The sequence below is a fragment of the Patagioenas fasciata genome, chromosome 1 (assembly GCF_037038585.1).
Source record: "Patagioenas fasciata isolate bPatFas1 chromosome 1, bPatFas1.hap1, whole genome shotgun sequence".
Lineage (NCBI taxonomy): Eukaryota > Metazoa > Chordata > Aves > Columbiformes > Columbidae > Patagioenas > Patagioenas fasciata.
The window spans coordinates 66,927,415-66,949,394 of record NC_092520.1 but is presented as its reverse complement, the minus strand read 5'-3'; the positions used below and the strand labels follow the sequence as shown (position 1 = coordinate 66,949,394).

The following is a 21,980-nucleotide window of genomic DNA, read 5'->3' as shown; positions in this document are numbered from 1 at the left end:
GGCTGAAAGAAAACCTCCACAGGAAAAGGCCAAGTGAAGGACAGCCTTGCAAACAGCTCATTTTGCTTCACAGCTGAGGACACGTAGAATCATAGAATCATTCCGGTTGGAAGAGACCGTCAGGATCATTGAGTCCAACCACAACCTCACTCTAGCACTAAACCATGTACCTAAGAACCTCGTCTAAATACCTTTTAAACACCTCCAGGGCTGGTGACTCAACCACTTCCCTGGGCAGCCTGTTCCCATACCTGACAACCTTCTCCGTGAAGAATTTTTTGCTAATATCCAATCTAAACCTCTCCTGGCACAACTTGAGGTCATTTTCTCTTGTCCTATCACTTGCTACTGGGAAAAAGAGACCAACCCCCTCCATGCTACAACCTCTTTTCAGGTGGCTGCAGAGTGTGGTAAGGTCTCCCCTCAGCCTCCTTTTCTCCAGGCTGAACAGCCCCAGTTCCCTCAGCCACTCCTCATCAGACTTGTGCTCCAGACCCCTCATCAGCTTCATCACCCTCCTCTGCACTCTCTCTAGTACCTCAATGTCTTTCTTATGGTGAGGACCCCAACACTAAACACAGGATTCAAGGTGGGTTGACCCTGATTTACATGCCTGCCTCTTGTGCTGGAGTTGGTTCTCTCTCTGCAAAGCACCGGGGACCTGCAGTGGGCAAGGTTATACTGGTGAGGACTTGCCCTTGTCCTGATGCCACCTGCTTTCACTCCAGCCTGGTTATATCACCTGTTGGAAAGTACAGTCAATGGAGGACAGTTTTAGCACCACAACCATCACTTCATTGGTAGACCATGGCAGTATTCAAGGAGAAAGGAGTTCCTCTTCTACCTCAGTTACAGTTTCCTACCCCTCAAATATTACAAAGAACAGGAAAAAAAGCTTTTTGTATGTCAGAGCATTCCTAGAGCTCCAACAGCAGAACAGTTGTGTAAAGCAATGGCAGGTGATGATGCACAAAATTAGCATATCCAAGTTGCTGGGATTTTTTAATGATTTCCGTTTCTGGAACAATGTGAAAAAGACAATTTATACATTTTCTGTGGTGGATCTGACCCCACATTGCAGGGAGCAGACAACACTTAGGCGCCATGTTATACCAGAACTGAAGTATCTCAATAAGATGTGATAACATGATGGAAAAATATGTAGAGCATTTAGCTTGTCCTCACCTCCCTCAGCTTACCTCCACCAGAGATAGAGGTCAGCCCAGATGGGCTGAAAAACCCACAGCACACAGAATTTTTTGCCTGAAACCGGCATGAACTTCAGGCTCAAAATATTAGGCTAAAAAGAGGGGTTTTCTTCTTTAGGAAAATGCCATGCAATGATGAGAACCACCCAAACGGGCTGGCTAGCTTTTGCATTTTGATGTTATGCTGATGTCATGAAAGAAAGTTCAGATGTATTATTTGTCACCTCTGTTGCCAAATGTTACTGCCTACTCTGTCACCCCATGGCCAGGGTTTCAGGCTACATCCAGAAAGGCCTGGCCATGAAAAATGAGGAACAGCCTAGTTCCCGGCACATTTACCAAATACCCATCATGCTCTGGTGGGGAGAGGTCATTGGTTTGGGGTTTTGGAGACAAGGAAGAATGAAAATGAAGTTGAAGGTATCTCACAAATATTATTCCTGTAAAAAGTGTCCAGTAATTAAGCACTGGCAGTCCTCACCCCATCCCTCTTAGCCCAAATCTTGCTACTAGAGAGTAAAATGAAACAAAACTTATGGCAGGTTCAACTCCATTTGCTTCAGTTCAGAAGATGAGGATGTCTTTCAGATTCATGGCTTCAGGACTGACAATTTTTTATTCAGGAGATCTTGTCTAAAACTTTTATTTTGCATGAAATCAGTACTTGCTATTTATTGTATGATGCAAGTCCACATACAGGCAGGCTGCCCCTTGGCTTCCTCAGACTTCTGCAGACAGAGCTGGACAGAATTTGGCAGGACTGCTTACGAAAGCCTTCAGACTCCTTTCAGTATTAAAACAGTAAGTTGATTTGTTAACCACTGTTTTCCTAGTCAAACCACTAAAGATGACATTTCACCATAGAGAGTTCATTAAAGTAGTGAGTGTATAGAAATGTTTCAACACAGAAGAAAAAATATTGCTGCCAAATTAAGATACCTTGAATTCCTGTGTTAGAGCACAGCTTTGCTCTTTATTTAATTCAACACTCTTCAATAAAGTCAGGAATCTCAATCTAGTTTTACTTTAATTTTATTTTATAGCATTTTACTACAGCTTAATATCACAGCACTCAAAGTTTTGATACAACTCCGGAGGGGAAAGTACTCAAACCTAGACAGAGGGAGCCCCTATGGGCAGGGCAGAGCCTGCATCGTCCCGAGAGCCATGCAGCCCTTCAGCCAGAGATGATGCCCAGAGAACCAGGTGCAGCCAAGCAAGAGAAGCAAGTGAGGAAGGGGCCAGGGACCGATGGGAACCTGTGGGCACAGCGGAGTCTGGCAGCCACTGAGAGCTGGACTACATGAATGACCTGGACCTGTTGGAGACAGTCCAGAGGAGGCCACAAAAATGATCAGAGGGCTGGAACAGCTCTGCTGTGAGGACAGGCTGAGAGAGTTGGGGTTGTTCAGCCTGGAGAAGAGAAGGCTCCAGGGAGACCTTGTTGCGGCCTTTCAGTACTTAAAAGCGGCCTGTAAGAAAGATGGGGACAGACTTTTTAGCAGGGCCTGTTGTGATAGGACATGGGCAATGGTTTTAAACTAAAGGAGGAGAAACTCAGGCCAGACATAAGGAAGATATTTTTACAGTGAGGGTGGTGAAACACTGGCCCAGGTTCCCCAGAGAGGTGGGAGATGCCCCATCCCTGGAGACATTCCAGGCCAGGCTGGACGGGGCTCTGAGCAACCTGATCTAGTTGAAGATGTCCCTGCTCATTGCGGGGGGTTTGGACTAGATGGTCTTTGAAGGTCCCTTCCAACTCAAACTGTTCTATGCTCCTATGAGAGCTTGAGCAGCAGGGTTTATCCCCAAGGGAGAAAGAAGGGGCTGGGTGGAGGGGGCTTTGCAATTTAGGAAGTCACCAAAGTCTGTTCTGAAGCCTAACATGAAGTTAAAACCTGATCTGGCAAGACCCAACATGGTGTGGAATTTGCTTGCAAAAATCATCCTCCCTACCCAACTCATGAGCTTTTTTCCATTTTGAAATTGTTCTAGCTCATGATTTCCCAAAGCCCAGTTTTTGCATTCAGAACCCTCTTGGTACTTTGGAGAGTACTCACTTTGAAAAAAGGCCCTGGAAGGTCTTTTTGGCTTCCTTTGCATCCTGCCATGCCATGGCTTCAATCAAGAAACTCCCTTCTCCTCACACAGGGAGGCAAGTTGTCAGCACACGTGGTTATCTGTACAAAACACCATGCACATTTGTAAGAGACTTGGTATCAAGCAGGTGGGAAAACCCAAAGCATAGGATGTCAATGTATCAATAACTAATTCCAGCTTAACAAGAGAATTCCTCCCTCCTCCAGCACTGAGATTCCTTCAGTTTGCAGTTTTTAGTTTTGACCATCATATTTCTATGGCCATTCAGCATTACAGAATGAGCAACTGCTGACAGAAATATTTCTACTCCTGACATGATCACTGGAGTATCTAGGGGTGATGTACTGAGTGGCTGCTATCCAGAGCATGAGCTTTCAGGAAGCTTTAGAAGGAGGAACACTAAACCTTCTGCTTAACAAGCAAGTGTGTCACAACAGGCTGCAGAGGTGCTTTGAAATAAGATATGACAAGTTAAAACCTGAAGATGGATTAAATACGTACAGATATGAAAACCTTCTTTCCTTTTTGCAAATATAAATCCCCAGTGCATAACATTTTTTTAAGAGGCAGATACAAATCCATCCTGTGCTCCTCCCTCCCCATCTTCAACTGCTTGTGATTCAAGTACAAAAAATACCTAAAACATACTTCTGTCAAACTCCGGCAGCTTTCTGGTATGACACCGCAGAGTAACCTTTTATGTTACAGTTTGTGGCTTTCAAACAGATATAAAGAACTTGCATTTTATCTGAATATATTTCTCCAGGTCAGAGAAGTGCCAAGAAGACATTCTTGAATCTGTCATCAGTAGCTTGTTATTTTACAGAAATTCCCTGTTCAATCAGTTGTTCTGTAATATCTGAAAAAAAGAAACTCAAACAAGTCCTCCAAGACAACGTACCTTTTAGCCACTTACCCACCACAGGGTCTTGTGGGTGCTTAAGCAATACATCACTCTGGCAAAGAGCTGATCAGGAGACATTTGGACCCTTCCCAATCTGGTTTCAAGCTTGTCAGTACTCGTTTAAAACAACACAACCAGCCTGACACAGGCTGACCCTGTTTTGAGTTGGGCTTGGACAACACAGTCTCCGGAGAACCCAGACAGCCTAAATTTTTTGCGGATTTTAACACGCATCAGGGTGGTCGGGTCCCACTCAATGCAAGTGCTGCGTTGACAAAGGCAGTATCTTCAGGGGGTTACTGGCAATTATAGGCAATGGTAGTGTTGTTCGTGATTGCTATTGGATTTTTAGGCACAATTGTTATCAGCCTTATTACCTACTGAAAACCTGCTGTGTGTTCAGCTATCAGTTTTCTGTTGGCAGCCCTGGCCTCTTTGACCCTATGTTGTCCCGCAGCTACAGTTGTTGCACTGAACTGGACTATTTGTGCTCGTTTCTGCCAAAATTCAGCCATGCTCTATTGATTATTTGTCTTGGAAGAAGTTGCCATCTGCATGATTAGCGTGGACCATTGTCTGACCACTGTCTAGAGGGCAAAATTAGCTGAACTCCCACCATGCCAAAGCCACAACTGCTTTTTTTTTATGTTTTTCTGTGTTGCCTTTCTCTCCACTGACTGGATGGATGGTTGGGGAAATGCAGACCAGGGTGTATTTCCTGCTGGCTGAGCTAATGAAGAGATACTTGTTGCGGTAAAGTTTTTCATCCCTTTCAACATAATGCTGCAGGCCAACCTTTGCATCGCGAACACCCTATTGTAGGAGTGTCCTGTGCATCTACCGATGTTCCTGCAGCCTTTGCTTCAGCTAAAGGAACAAACTTGACCTGATAGGGCTGTAGAAACTTTGCCAGGTGATTGTAGACCTGAACTTCAAAACAAGAGCCCTTCACTGCAGTTAGCACTGTTGGATTTTTACCCCTTCCAGCTCCCCAGCTACACAGTGCCCAACCTGCCTTCAGCGCCCAGTAGATGCCCGCAGTGTTATTGGCACCTGCACTGCCTGGCTGAGGGCTTAGCCTGTCTTCTACTGCCTGAGCACCAAGATACTTCAGGAGGTTTGAGCTGAGCTCAGGTATAAGATACCCAGGATTCTCCCCGAACTGCCTGAATGAGGAAAAATAATACAGACTATGCTCCTGATGAGAGCCACTCAACTGTCTAAGCACTGGTTTCAGAGAAGTAGGAGAAAACCAGGGAAGAACTAACCTAACTGCACAAACTTTGTTTCTGCATCTTTCTTTCTGACCACCCCATGAGTTTTTAATGCACAAACCAAACTGAAGAATCAGCACGTTCACATTTGTTATTTGGCTTTGAGACATCAAATAAAACCACAACAGTTGCAATACTGTGAAAGCCAAACTTGCAACTAAACCCAGGTTGACTGAATGGCTTCTGCTCTGCAGTCTTTACAGTACTATTTCTTTTATTTTTGGCTAAAATTGCAGCAACAAAAAGACAGGTGAAAATACTGTGTGTGCAAACATGAAACAAGCAGCATATCCTGATGATGAAACAGCCCACGCAAAGAGCCAAAGGCTTGTATGGCCGTTTTCTTCACTGGGTAAGAACTGGCTGGATGGCCGGGCCCAAAGAGTTGTGGTTAATGGAACCAAATCCAGTTTGCAGTCACAAGTGGTGCTCCCCAGGGCTCGGTATTGGGGCCAGTTCTGTTTAATCTCTTCATCAATTATTTGGATGAGGGGATTGAGTGCACCCTCAATAAGTTTGCAGATGACACCAAACTGGGTGGGAGTGTTGATCTGCCAGAGGGTAGGAAGGCTTTACAGAGGGATCTGGACCAGCTGGATCATTGGGTTGTGGCCAATTGTATGAGGTTTAACAAGACAAGTGCCGGGTCCTGCACTTGGGTCACAACAACCGCAGGCAGCGCTGCAGGCTCAGGGAAGAGTGGCTGGAAAGCTGCCTGGAGGAAAAGGATCTGGGGGTGTAGATTGACAGCCAGCTGAACATGAGCCAGCAGTGTGCCCGGATGGCCAAAAAGGCCAACAGCATCCTGGCCTGTAACAGGAATAGTGTGGCCAGCAGGACTAGGGCAGTGATCGTGCCACTGTACTCAGTGCTGGTGAGGCTGCACCTTGAATCCTGTGTTCAGTTTTGGGCCCCTCACTACAAGAAAGACATTGAGGTGCTGGAGTGAGTTCAGAGAAGGGCAACGAAGCTGGTGAGGGGTCTGGAGCACAAGTCTGATGAGGAGCAGCTGAGGGAACTGGGGCTGTTTAGCCTGGAGAAAAGGAGGCTGAGGGGAGACCTTATTGCTCTCTGCAACTGCCTGAAAGGAGGTTGTAGCATGGAGGGGGTTGGTCTCTTCTCCCCAGTAATAAGTGACAGGACAAGTGGAAATGGCCTCAAGTTGCACCAGGGGAGGTTTAGATGGAATATTAGGAAAAATTTAGGAATGAATGACAGAAACCTACTTAAAAGATTTTTTATTAAAAATCAATGTATTTATACATTTGTACAGTCCCCATAATGCTGTAGATATTCACCAACATAACCTTAAAGTCAGAAAGCATTAAGAGTACAGATTTCCATCTGAACAAATTGACTGCAGGGGAAACTTCAGTTTTGTAATCAATCAGACTTTACAGAATGTCATTAATTTATTTTCTTCTTTTTCTTTTAAAAGTAGCAGCACATTTAATTATCAGTGTTCACAAGGCATAAGCCCCAAAGTGTTGTACAGCAAGAGAAAAATTAATTAGTAAATAGAGGCAATAGAAGAGCTCACAATGAAAATGTATTAGTTGCTGTCTATCATAAACAGCAGGATGTTAATAAAACACTTCAAGCTATGCTGAATAGAGACTGCAGCAAAGTGTGAAGAGTAATAAAACAAAAAGTTTCTTCTTGATACAATTGTATAAAATAAAATATTTTTAAATGTAATTCAGGACAGAAGTTCTGCAAAGAACAGACATTACTGTAGAGATTCAGCAGAATCAGGATAATGCTTGTGTTTTCGAATATGCTATAAAGGTCTCGGAAAACATATGTGTACTCCATCCCTACCACCACCTTTCCACACCTGACACTATTATATCAACCATATGAAAACCTAATAAAGTGACATTTTATTGAACAAAGACAGATGTGCTCAGGAATCCACCCAGACCTCTCAAGATTTACACTCATGCCAATTAAGTGGCAGAAGAGTGACACTGATCAGGCAACAAAGGTTGGAGGGGAGCAAAGAGAGAAGTTCTTGTTGTAACCCCGTCTCCTGTGCTCACCTGAGCCACCACCACACTGTGGGCTGCCTGAAAAAGTCACTTCACAGGTACCTGTGGTGAGCTCTGTGTAACAAAAACCCATTGCTTATTTTCTCCAGACTTTGAGATCAGTATTCCTGTAATATTATCAATGTGATATCTTATTCCCTTTAAATCATAGAAACTAACTGAATTCTTTCTCGTAAATGTACAGCCATTAATCTTCTTTCGAGCAGAGTGCCAGACTCTGGGCAACTTTTTCTCATTAGTATTTTTCTTCTCTGACTTAGAGGGACGAAAAAGCAGCATATGATGATGTATACACATCATAGGTAATTTTTACGTGAGGAAGTATGAAGATATAAAAGAGCAGAAAAGGGTTTAATGAGTGTTGTTTGTTTGTATCGGTGATTGTAACGGAGAATGGCTAAAAAATAAAGTCAGAGCTGCAATATTTCTGTCATTAGAAGCTACATGTTAAGCAAATGTGACTCACTATCTGCAAAAGCATCTATGTGAGAGACTAATCTAATTTATTCTGTCCTGAATCACAAACACACTGTCACATTAAAACCCAAAATCTGCAGTATTGTTTCGGTTTTCACACACACAAAGTTGGAGAAGACTCAGTGAGGAAAAAAAGAAAAGTGAGAGAGATGAATTACAAACACAAATGATTTAGTGATAGCTAAATGATGAAGAAATATTTTGACAGAATCTCCTCTCCACAGGGAGGTCTAAGACATCATATTCCCTAACTGGAGAGAAGAAGATTGCATTAAGCTTAAACCCCCAAAACTCATTTAATTTCCAAACTAGAAGGATGGCCAAAGAAATATTCCTCTCTCCTGTTTCTCCTCCTTCACATATCCAGTTGCCAATTAATAACCAGATTAATCGTTCATTCCCTCCTTGTTGCTGCAGCCACACCAGAACTTAGCACAGTGGCAATGCTTTCCCGGGGCTTCAGGTACATAAACCAAAAATGAGCAAACTGACAGTGCCAAAATAAAAGGTGGAATGAACTCCTGTTCTCCAATGTGAAGTTCTCCTACCCAAGGTTGTCCTACCTAGGGAAAACTGAACGCAGATCCTTCATAAATCTCCTGGTGATAAAGTGCAGAATACCACGCACGGCTCTGACATTGGCTGTCGTCTCCCCTGCTCAAGTATCACCCCACCTGGTCAAGCGCTGTGTGTACGCATACAGGAAGAGCATCCTCCACCTGCCACCTCCCTGCTGAGCTCTGGCTCTACCTCGGCCTCACGTTGTTTTTCTCTTTGCTCTTTCTTTCTGTTACCATTTGACTTCCACATTAATTGATCCAAATGAGCTCTGGTGTAAGATTTAACTAAGAAACAGGCGACAATGTATGAATCGAATGTCAATATTTTTCCATTCCACATTTCTGAGGGGTTAGAAAAATTAGATTCCCCAACTTCAATATTAATCACCCTTTTTCATCATCTATGATTGCAAATATGCTACCCCTGCATTACTCCAATTTCTGTATTTGTTCTGTATGTACAATTATTGTTACTGCTGCCCTTTAGCCAAAGTACAAATCTGAAAAAATACTGAATGTGAATAAAGAATTGTTTAATCTTTTACGACCATATCTTTTCATGCAATAACAATTAAGAACTTTCTCGTGGTCTGGAACGATATGATGGCTATTCCATCGCAACACTAGTTGACAAGACTAAGTTCATGACTACCTAGTGGCTAGAATTAGTCTTAATCAGGGAGAGTGGTCGTCATTTTAGTACCTCCTTATGAGATATGAGCAATGAGCACACTGAGGATGCTTGCAGCAAAATAAACTATTTCTTATGAATCACATGCTACTGTATGCACAAGGCTTATCGCATCTCTGTAAAACCACTTCCTCTCTATCAGCAAGTATTTTGAGCTCTATCAGCAAGTGTTCTGAGGACAGGGGACTACAAATTTGTCTGCGTCATCACTGCCAGTTGTATGCATAATGTCTGAAAACCCTGAATACAATATGGGAGAGTCTGCTCATGCCAGAATTAAGTCAGAAATGACCACATTTGTCTTTTCCAAAGGTGCCTTTCACTGAATGTGACTCGCATGTTGTTGTAGAAAGAGCTATATAATTTCTTAAGGGGATTTTATTTATATCTTTAAAACCCAACACAACTGCTACACTTTTTTAAATTTTAAACTCTTGCAAGAGAAAGATCCAAAGGTCTTTGGTTCAAAGACAAAGAAATTGATAATTTTTTTTCCCCTGGACATAGTGTGGTTGCTCCTTCTTGGAGGCAGCACCGTGCTTAGAAGGCCAAGCCTTCTGTAACAGGAGATTGCTGTGGAGGCTCCAGACCATGCAGATATCCCATTCTGCTTAAAGTCTCCACACCGATTTAAAATACAGAAACAAGGAGTAGTTGTTCTAACTCGATTGCATGCTGGTCAGTAAGCTTGGTACTTAGTAGAGCTTTACAGAATTAGAAGAAATGCTTTGACTTGGAAATACTTCACTTCTATTTATAGTTGTCATTTTTGAATCTCTCTCTTGTGGGAATCTGCTTCTTTAAACTACTTTAAAATGGTTAAGTAGCGATACAAATACTTAGGAGGGAAGTTAAGTAAAGGGTTTTTACTGTTATTTGAAAAACATCAGTTTACAGAATGTTTTGTAAAATACAACAAATCCATTACCCCTGTAGTGCACCTTTGTAGATTTTTTCCACAATTATACCTTCTTTACATGATTTTGATTGCACAAAGTCATCCACAAGTACTAAAGCCTATTCTTGTGGAGTTCCAATCTGCCTAAGTTATAGCAAACATTTAGTACATAACCTGTACACTTATGTATCAGCTACATCTTTATTCTCCAAAGAAACTCTAGAATGATACAAGATCAATTTATTCAACTGTATGTACAGTGTATTTGCATATTAATAAATAAATCAATATTAAAGTTAAGGTCTCTTCCCCCATATAAAAGTGACTACAGTCTGACCAGATAAGCTTTTTTTTCCTTCTAAGCATAGCTGTGTGACTGAGGCTGTTTCCACTCAGTTTATTACAGTAACTGTAGGAGTAGAAACCTAACGGACCAGTGCTTACATGTAAATTCTATACAGCAGAGGGGGCAAAATGTGTTAAAAAAAGTGCATCAAAAGCCAATAATTTGTAGAGCAAATCCAAGTTAATAGTGTGATTCTGGGGAAGAGAATCCAGCCCAAAAGAGGACATGCTGCAGCAAACATTACAACAAACACACATTTTTGTCATGATAGTAAGTTGCATGATGCCAGTCTTGTCACGTAATGTTCCAAGAATTCCAACTCCAATAGATGCCATCTCCACCTCTACAAATTTATCAACACCACATTCAGTGCAAAGTGACATTTCTTAAAACAACTCTTCACCTTGTCTCCATAACATTCATCCTTACTCTGAAGAAAAGGCTCATTTTCTTTTACTGTTTATTAGTATATACAGAAGAGCCTATATTTGCACCTCTCCATTTCTGGTAGTGAATTTTCTTTTCTATCTACATTCATTAGAAATCAAAAAGATGAGTGGTGATATTTCATATTTACTGGAAGTCTTCCCATTAACCCGAAGACCAGTTGTTCATCTTGATTTATACCTAAAGTAGCTGCACTTTGTTCTTTTCTCCAGCCCACTTTCAATGGGGTATAAGTCACGGGAATCCGTGGGACCAGAACACATTTCAAGTCTGATTGCTGGAGCTGGAAGAGTGATGAGTCACGTTTGAATTCAGTTGTTTGTTTGCAGCACAGTGTGTGTGGACCACACCTCCATTTGGGTACCTTACAAATACAGGCTCACAGAAAGGATTTTGGCACACTTGACAAACCTTTTTGTCTGAAAGAAGAACTGGATTTCCTTTTTGTTTAACCTAAAGAGAAGGGGAAAAAAAAAAAAGATCAACCATGAATCTAGCAAGAAAGGAAGAAAAATTATGAGGCATATAATTTCAACTGTACCAAATGGATAAACCTAGCCAACAAAAAAGGTAGTAGGAAAAAACAGCCTCAAATATTAAACTTGAATTCAATTTCCAAATTCATACTCATACTATTTGATGTTTCTTCTTAAGAACTGATTTTTATTTTTCTTCTTAATTTTTCTTTAATTAAACCAAACAAACAAACAAAAAAAAACAAACAAAAAAACCCCAAAAAACGCTCACAGATGTAATGCAACTGAAAACCTGATGCAGCTTCCTAAACAAAGTCACAGGACAACTCCACAGGAAACTGAGCACTGACGCTTTTTTATTCCAGACAGATTCTACTGGATATACTGTCATTAGAACTAAACATTAAGAATCTGTTGGAAGCTTTAAGCAACACAGCTCTAGCTAGGAATAGAAGAAAACTTCACAAGTGAATTTACCACTAACAAAAGCTTCTAACAAGCTTCAATTAATACTTAAGTGCTGGATAAACTTTTATGCAAATTCTGACAGGTCTCAATCCTAGTAAAAAACCCTAACTCACATTTGTTAAAGTTTTTGCAAGAACTTCATTAATCTGTAAATCTCAGATTCACTTTCATTCAGCCCAGAGTTCAAAGTTATTACTATTTCAAGGCCCACCACCTTCCCTTTTGTTTTACAGAGAAAGCATAAAATTAAGTTTGAATCTAGCAGTCACAGCAAAAAACTAATAAATGCAGTGAGTAAAATGGCCAAGGACAGGAAGACAACTTTGTCCTAATTTTGCAAACTTCTTCTGGTTATTATGTATCAAAAAACTGTAAAGCTTCAAAGTGCATCTATTAAAAAAACAATACAAAAACACAAAACCCAAAAACCAAAGCAAACAACAACTACCTTCTCGTATTTGTAGATTAAGTTTTCAGCTTGTGCTAACCCAAGTGCAGCCTGAGTCATTCTTTTTGTATGAATGCTTTGCCTCACTGCTCCAGCCAGGAATGGGGAGAGGAGCTGCACTGACCAGCTGTCAGGTACCAGCTGCAAAACTAGAGCCGCATCGAATTGGGCAGCATGGTTATTCAAGAGATCCACGGCAGGCATGACCAGTGCACAATCCGACGTGCCCGGGTCTAGGTACACTGACAGGAGCAGATGGAAAAGCCTCTGTCTGTACTGCACGTCTCTGTTCTCGGAGTTCCAGGTACAGTATTCTTCAGCAGCATGGAAGTCCTTTAACTTGTGGACAAGGATATGCAAAGCCTTCTCATGCTCTTCTAGTTTTCCATATAAAATTGCACTTTCCATGTGAAGGTCTGTGCCCTGGATTTTGTCTGTTAAATGAGAAACAAGGCAATATTTGCTCAGGGAAGAAGACAACTACTCCCTCTTCCAGAGTCAATGCAAACAAGCCCAAAGACTCAACCCCTGCTAATTTTGCAGGTGTGCTGGCTGTTATAAAGAGGACAGATGTTTATAAGTATGACAACGCCTAGATGCATGGAAACATCTCTAACAAGAGAGCACCCAAAACACAGGAAAAATAAATTACTAAATATCAGGTGATAAAAAGTGTCACTGACATCTTTTACATTCTAGCATGTCAGCCTTGCATATTTCTGCACACACTGCTATCAGGCATGATCGACTGTAAGATGAAGCTGTAATATTTTTAACCTCTGCTTCTCTCAATATTATAGAAGATTACAGAATAGTTTAAAGTCCATCAAAGACAAAGATCGAATAGTATCTCCCTTTAAGAAAAGGACACTACAAACCCTTAATCCCATCTGACAGTTTAAAGTCAAAGCATCACCAACAGGCAGGGGGAATGGCAAGCTCATTTGGCATTTCAAGATAAAGTAGAAAATCCTCTACTTATTGTAAAGGCGATAAAGATTTGGCATAGGCCTCTGTTTTTCTCCCCAAAATATTTTGGTAACTGAGGAAGAATACACAAGCATGCACTGATCTCACCTCACTCCAGAATTGTCATGTAAGAAATACTGTGTTTTGAAGTACATGCATTTAAAGGGAATAATCCATCTTGTAACTCTTGTCCTTAAAAATTTGGTTAAAAATTAAAAGATGACAAAGAGCAAGAGTTTCAATGACTGTGTTATACTTGTACATTATGTATCATACAATGTTTTATTGACTGGAAAGGCAAGGGGACATTAAACATTGGTAAATTATTTTAGTTGCTACTCAGCTATTTTTATGTCCACATCCACTGGATTTTTTCACTGAATTTCAAAAAAACATATCACACCTTTCAGTACAATGACAAGTCATTTCCTTTTCATTCACTGCATGGTACATTAAGAAAACAGTCAAGAAAAAAATGTAGCTTATCTGTTGCTTGCCTTATACCAACAGCAAGATGCAGTTTTCACTCAGAGATGCTCATATTTTTGTTTAGCATGAACCCCAGCTTTTGGGACGAAAACGGGTTATGGACAAAAATGTCCTTGGTACTCAGATTCCTCAAAGCTTCGTTTCAGTTCTCTGAGAAACAGACTGCTTAACAAATAAACTTGTAACTCTTCAATTTGCAAAAAGGTTGTCACAAGTTACATGCTCACCATTAAAAAGAAACTGACTATAAATTAAGAAGATAATTGTATGAAGATATTTTTTCTAACTAGTTATGGTATTCTGTCTTTGGTGCAGTGGCAAACATATCATTGTATCTCATGAGCTACGGTAGATCAAAGACAATACTAATAGATATGCTTTCTATATTAACTTGTGTCTGTGAGAAATACAGATGGGCAAGCCCATCAAGTAAAAGAAACCTCAGATCTTTTAGTTTTCTAACCTTAGGAGGACTTTTTTTTAGCTTCCTGCTAGAACTGACATAGAGTATCTATAATAAACAACATGCATCTTACCCAAAATGAAGTGAATTCTATAAAGATCAGATTTCTGAAGAAAACTGCGTAGTTTAAACAGCAGTTCAGTTGTTTCCGTACAATTATCTGTGCTCATAGATTTTAGCTGAAGTATTGCCTCCAAGTATAAGACAGCTAGATGAGTATGGTACTTTTCTTTCTACAGATGAAAAGAACAATGTTAGCTCAGTTTACAAAGAAAACCCCTTCTTCCCACCCATAACAGTGATTAATATTTACATAATTACAAGGACATGTGTTTTAGGACATCTATTTAATTCCAATTAGTCATAAAGTCTTTTGTTCATGCAGATAGACATCTTATTCAGACAAGCTCCACAAGATATAATATGGGATTTGCTTTCATTAATATGGCTATTTCTGAAATGTAAATATGGAACATCTTATTTCTAAACCTCATTTCACCGTAAGTCAACAAGATCTAGAAATAGCTTTTCTTGTGCAAAAATTACTTCATTTCAAAAGTTCATTTAATGAAAGACAATACAGTAAAGCTCATCTGCCTCCTTTGGAGTACAAGTATGATCTCCACTGTGTCTTCTCCTTTTGTTTCCCTCGTAAAATGAGTAATGTTTATCTAATTCATTCTTCTTCATATTCAGGTATGTTCTTTGACCTTTTCTATTTCTGCAATAGAATTTGAGAAAGCCACCAGAGGCAGACAGGAATTCTGAAGGCACAGTGCTTTTTGTGTTATCCACTACCCAATAGTCATCAAAACAAGTTGATGACTTGACTGCTTGAAACATTTTCACTAAAGCATTTACAATAACCTAGTACTTTCCAAGGAGCAAGTAAATTTATAACCCAGCCTTTATGAGCAGGTAGAATAGATTAAATTACAAATTATTTTTGTTACAAATATTCTACAAGGCACGATGTTTACCTCAAAAAGCTTGCTTGAAAATATTCATGACATCAGAAACTAGAACATTCATCTGTCATGTTGTCACACACCATGACATATTTGCAATAGTGACAGAGAGAAACCACGAATCTAGTATGTGTATTTGTAGAATGTAAATTGGTGAACTGGTCATCAGATCTGCTGAGTTCTTTCAGTGTTAATTTTTTTGCTTTACTTGCAGGTTAAAGTAATGTCTCCTGCGCTGAAATGTTTTGTAACCAAGTACCATAATGTTTGGCTGCTTCTGTATTGTGCTTGAAAGGTCAAGGGTAGAATACACTGTCATTTATGACTTGCGAACGCATCTTCTGAGCATTCAGCATCTACAGTGATTTGGAATCCTACAGTGAGAGGTGCATGGTTTATTTCTATCACTAATTGCTCAAATCTCTCCAGAAGGACAGAATAAAACATATCTACTTGTAAAACGCTAAATTAGCAGTTTTAATGTATTGCTGCCACACTGCAGTAGAATTAGCAGTTGCTCAACCATTTTTCTATAATCTTATCAGAGAGAGGTTTGAGCCTTATCAGTGAAACAGAAAAGTACACAATAAGCAGATGTTGAAAAAAAAAAAACCAGGAGTTGAAAACTTATAAATAATGCAGATATCTGCTCATCTTCTACTTTAATCTTAAAGCCATGCCTTCCCTACTCAGGGTACATCTGAAGGCCTTCAAATTATGCTTATTTCTTCTAGACTTCAACTTTTTTCAGTTGTCCATCACAGTCTGCATTCTGAATCCTATGCTATTTTTAGTATTTGTAGCACTCACCTCTATTTTTCTTTCCAATACTAGATGTTCTAGATATTTAACACGTGCTTTAGGATATTTGTTAAGGCAACTGATTATATCGTCTGGATTAATGTTGTTTTTCTCCTGTTCTTCCAAAGGTCTTTTAGTGAAAATCTGTACGCCGACCTAGAAAGAGTTAATTGCATTTAGGAATGCAATGATGATAATTTTATTACCTTTTAATTTTGAATATTTATCTAATAGCACTATCAGATTAATTAGTACATTATTCAGCAAAATAAACAACAGAAAACCCTGCTCAACACCACCAAGATTACACTACTCTGTGCGTACCATGATCTCACTCACTCCTGTCTCCATTACCTCAATTTGTAGTCTATATGTTATCCAGCCTAGAAGCCTCACGTTGGGCAGAGCCTCCGCAAATAGTAATACAAAAAGTATTGAACAGATCTGAATAGTGGCAGAACAAGAGACTTCAGCTCTTTTGCGGTGAGAAAGTATAAGTTAGAGGCCAGAATGTTTACAGCCTCATCACTGTGTATATCATCATATTTAAGACACTTCTAAAATAACCAAACCAAAAGCATAGAAATGTCATTGCATGTAATAACTAAGCTTTAAATGAATACCAATTAGGCATTGACAAGCTCCAATAGCACAGACTGTTTGATACAGTGTAAAGTGTCCTGTTTAACAGCACATCACACTGATGGATGTTACAAAATTGTTTTTTTTAAATTTCGGTGGATTAAGTTAAATCTCATAGCAGTGAGATTTCATCTTGAATGAAGGCTATTTATTCCACATCCTAGTGTACACAGGTATCACCCATTACTGGAATCCTTTCAAAAAAGAGACAGCAGCAACAGTTAACATGTCAGGCAATTTTTTTTTCTTTTATGATCTGAAAATTCTCTTGCTTAATAACAAGAAAAACAGAAAACATGCTGTATCTTTCATTGTACAGAATGACCCAAACTTTGTTTTCAGAAGGAAAAGAAACAATTATCACCAGCACTTTTTAACAGAGGTACTTAGAAGAATTCAGAAAACTCGAAGTTTTCTTCTGATGATCACTATTTAACTGGAACAAAAACATTCTGTAAAAATGGTACAGTTAGCTATCAAGATGGAACAATGTTAATGAACACCTGAACACCATTACAGGAAGTATTTCATATTTATGATGTTGTGGGAAAAGTATATCAAATCACAAACCTCTTCATTTTTTTGTAAAACCCATTGAGAATATTTCCACACTAGGTCCTGGTCTGAGCAGAACGTAAGGAAGTCTACTATATATTCATAGAGATCTGATCGTGTCGAATCTTGAATGTCTCCATCAACTATTTTCACCCATAACTGCAACAAAAACACACAAAGATTAAAGTGCTAAAAAACATGTACTAACTCCTCCAACTCAAAATTTATGTTGAACTGCTACAACACTTAGTATTAGCCATTGGTACCTGTGGAATTAGAAATGGCTCCTAGCAACAACAACTGGAAGGGACCTTAGAGGTCACTAAATTCATGCCTCCTCTCCATTGCAGGCTTTTCTTACACTTGCCATATTCAACTAATTCAGACCCCTTTTCACATGGGTTCTCACATTCTGAGAGTGACTGGCTGAATACTTCAGGAACAGGTACAGTAATCACAAAGAAAGCTTTTAATGAAAGTCCTTTTCTCCAATGCATGGTATAATTTTCATGTGTTCTGCGTGTGCAAAATTAAAAGCAAGCAATATAAAAAATTCAGAATAAAACCTGATGTTTGCTTATTTAATTTTGACTGAAGAACTTTAATTACCATGCGACATTATTTTTATCTAAATTATAACTGGAATGAAAAGGTGCTATATCTAACAGACCAGTTTAGCAATAAACCTTGTTCCTTGAAACAAACAGGTACATAATGGTTTTGTGGTCCTTGCTGGTTTTCTGCTGGGGGTGTTGATTGACAGCCGGCTGAACACAAGCCAGCAGTGTGCCCAGGTGGCCAAAAAGGACAACAGCATCCTGGCTTGTAACAGGAATAGTGTGGCCAGCAGGACTAGAGCAGTGATTGGCACTGGTGAGGTCCCACCTTGAATCCTGTGTTCAATTTTGTGCCCCTCATCATAAGAAAGACACTGAGGTACTAGAGAGAGTTCAGAGAAGGGCAACAAAGCTGGTGAGGAGTCTGGAGCACAAGTCTGACGAGGAACAGCTGAGGGAACTGGGGCTGTATAGCCTGGAGAAAAAGAGGCTGAGGGGAGACCTTATCGCTTACTGCAAGCACCCAAACAGAGGTTGTAGCATGGATGGGGTTGGTCTCTTCTCCCAAGCAGCAAGTGACAGGATGAGAGGAAATGGTCTCAAGTTGCGCTAGGGGAGGTTTAGATCAGATATTGGAAAAAAACTCCTCATGGAAAAGGTTGTCAGGCATTGGAACAGGCTGCCCATGAAGAGGTGGAGTCACCATCCCTGGAGGTGTTTAAAAGGTGTTTAGATGAGTTTTTTCTATGATCCTGTCCTATGAAATTACTACTTACATAACTGATTTGAATGCATTCAACAGTGTAACTGTGATTCACAAACTCAAAAAGCCACACAGTAAGACAAACTACTTAAGTTACTGGATATGGTCTGAGACAAATATGTTATTTATTCATCAAGAACATATTAATTTTTTTCTAGAGGAAGTTTTGCAGACAGGAATAACAATATAGTCTACAGACCACTGCTGGTCCTAGTGACATCAGAAGAGGGGTGTTCAAAGAGGTTACTAATGCAGCTGAAACCCTCATATCTTGCAGACTGTGTTCACTGTCCATTATCAGATTAGGAAATAAACACCCAGTTGCTGTCAGTGTCTGCTATGAGATTAAAATACTGCTTTGCTGCGTGTATAGACTAATCAGCACAGGATATGTTCTTGAAGTCCCTCAAACACGTTTTTAAGTGATCTGTTTATTTTAGTGCTTCTGACTATCTTTTAGAGCACAAACATATGTTCCGGTGTGCCCAGTTCTGCTTAAAAAATAGCATACAAGCATCTAAACAGCTGTCATCTTCAGTAAGCTCTTCAGGTTTTTCCACATGTAGCACACTGATTTATTCAAGGAAATCTTAGCATGAGCTTCTCTTATATATACACATCACTAATTTTCAAGCAAGTAAACTAGCACTTCAGATTTTACCTCAGAGGTACACTGGTATTTTGGAATGGTATACAGATTACGTTAAAACCTTTATTCTAACCTGAAGTGCTGCAGCGTCCTGACCATTGTAGTGATACAGGAGACCAAGAGCAAAATACCTGTAAAGAAAGAGAAAACAATATTAGAATTGTTAGATCTTCCAATGAATTTCATTATGGTTTGATTAGCACAGAATAACAAATAAGTGCTGAGAGTGGGATTTTTATGTGACATGTACACGGCCATGTCTACACTTGAACAAGTGTCTGTAGGCTCTTTTTCAGAATCAGAGAGAAATTCTGTCCTAGAAACGTGTCTGCATCTCTCCTGTCTCTAAGGCTCCAAGTTAAAGTGTGCGTCAAATTAGAGATGATTCCCACACCACTCTGAGCTTTATATATAGACTTAACACACAGCTCCAAATAATAAATACTCCTCCAATAATTAATCAGGTGTCATTAAATTCAATTTTTATGATGCTTTTACTCAAAAATCTGTTTTAGTGTCAGAAACATGTTTTCTTTACTGCAGCACGAAATCAAGTCAGACAAGGAAGAGCTTTGTACAGTGCCATTACAGAGGTTTTTTTGTGTACTGGAATAAAAGTAAAGTTCTGTAATGGCTGTTTTCATGGAATGATATTCTACCATTCACATTTGTAAGAGTTTGGCACACAAACCATACTTACCAAGAAGATTTAACAAAAACACCTGAAATAAATGAAATTACCCTAAATCTAACCACAATTAAAGACTTTGCCACCATTGTAGTTGCTGCTACCACATAACACAGTTTAAAGATTAAAAAAATTAAATCCAAGACAGAGACACTACCTGTGACTGGAGTTTGTAGTTTACACATTTACTATCTAGTGTTTCCTGCTTAATGAGTAAGAGTCGATTTTCCACCTGCTGGCATTTCCAACTTGAAGTCATTTGCATAAGCAACCTCCTTTTGGTCAATCAGCAGGAGCAGAGAGTGTGCTGTTCAAAAGTAAGATCTCTTTCCCTGACTAAAGCAACCACAACTTTAAAGCCACTACCTGGTGAATAGCTTCTACCTGAGGTAGTGCATGCTTTAGGGCATATTTTTATTCTGTCCCTGTGCTACTACTGCATCCATTTGACTCACACATTGTCACAAGGGCAAACAAATCAGACTTTTTTCTTTTTTTCCAGATTTGTACCAACCCCTTATTTTTGTGTTAGACACAGAAACTTTCAGAGAGAACTCTATATTTATCAGCATAAGACAGAAGGCATTTCCTTTACCTCAAACGGGCAATTAATACCTTTTCACTAACATTTTTAAATGCTGACAAGTCAGGCTAAATTGTTTTTTTGACCTGAAAGCACAGAAACTAGGAAGATTTCAACATGTTGCTCTAGAAGCCAACAGCATTTAAGACAACTTTCCCTCTGGTCTCAAAGGTGCAATACTCAAAAAACCCACTCACTTTTTGTGTTTTTCCAGCCAGGCAGCACTATCTGTTAAAAGACAGAAGTTCTCCGAAACGAGCAGATCTAGTAGGCTTTCATGATTTGCCTCCGCGTACAGCTTGAGTAAAGCTGTGTCAATATCTTCCTTGTAGCCATTTGCAACCTCAGTGCTGCGGACTTCGTTCAAGTAACTCATGAGGAATCGTTTGCATTTTGTCATCTTCTCCTGGTCCCCTTGGGTCAGCTGGTTTAGGTCCGCGTACTCATGCAGAGGGGGATGAGACCGTATAAATGAAGAGGAAGTAGGCAACAGGAAGGGGTAGAGAGAGATCAGCTCCCGGACATCAAGCTGGCCGCTTCTGCAATTACAGTGTCAAACTAGATGAAGCAAAAAGAAAGAAAAAGTATACATAGGCACAAAAAAATAACATACTGGGAATGTGTGCACACATATGCTTTGAGTCAGGACACTAACAGGTTGTCAGTTTCTGAAGTTGTAGCCTTCTATGCTGGAGAAAATATACTTAGAACAAATTTGGAATTGTTTTTGCTATTTCTATCCAGACTTGTTTATCATTCCTTTTCCTCCTTTAGACATTGAGAGCTCTGAGAATTCAGAGACTGGCCAGCCTTTTGCTTTTGACATCCCACAGCTGTTCTGTGGCATATACAAACATCACCTGAACAGCCTTAGTGCAGTTCCTAGGCCTGTCGTAGACTTCATCTGTACATTATGGGAGCTAGCCCTCCGATGGAGGTAAAAAATATGGAGACAGTGAACCCTTTCAGGCAAGTCACACTGTGCAAGTGTAATTCTACAGAAAACAGAAACTTCTTGTAGAAAACTGAAGTTATTGGAACAGGTACTTTGGTGATGAAAACATTTTCCCTAACCCTGAAAAGCAACAGATTCTTCTTTAACCAGCTTCTTAAGGAGGTTCTGAAAACAAACAGTGAATACTGATCATGCACCCATCTAGCCAACAAGCACGAGTCTATTCTATAGGCATAGGTCTTGGGTGTACATCAATGGCAGCAGCTACGGGGTGGTGTTTCCACTTCGCATGTGAAGGGCATTTATACTTTATCCAGGAGCAAGTTGTAACATAGATCTCCTACACAAAATTATCTCCTTTCAGCCTAGATTGAAGAAATTCCTCAAGCATTTGGAAAGTGCATCTTGCGACAGAAGAATAAAACGAGAACTTTTGTCACACATGGGAAATAACTGCCCAAGTTCCACAGCTAGAATGAATCCTCCTCCCAGGCCTTGCTTTAGACGAATAGCAAGAAATCAGGATTTATATTTTATTTCCCTGTCAAAT

General features: G+C 39.9%; 1 protein-coding gene across 2 annotated transcripts in view; it reads right to left on the bottom strand.

The window, feature by feature from the left end:
• Positions 1-6,707: 6,707 nt before the first annotated feature.
• Positions 6,708-21,980, bottom strand: part of TGFBRAP1 (transforming growth factor beta receptor associated protein 1) — a 38,487-nt gene continuing 23,214 nt past the window's right edge. For both annotated transcript variants that reach the window (XM_065829531.2, XM_065829532.2), the window contains 7 exons: positions 20,673-21,014; positions 19,278-19,335; positions 17,251-17,394; positions 16,048-16,194; positions 14,343-14,502; positions 12,349-12,782; positions 6,708-11,409 (listed from right to left, as the gene is read on the bottom strand). In XM_065829531.2, coding sequence (XP_065685603.2) covers positions 11,221-11,409; positions 12,349-12,782; positions 14,343-14,502; positions 16,048-16,194; positions 17,251-17,394; positions 19,278-19,335; positions 20,673-21,014 — 1,474 coding nt within the window. In that variant the 3' untranslated portion in view covers positions 6,708-11,220. The remainder of the gene's footprint in view (positions 11,410-12,348; positions 12,783-14,342; positions 14,503-16,047; positions 16,195-17,250; positions 17,395-19,277; positions 19,336-20,672; positions 21,015-21,980) is intronic.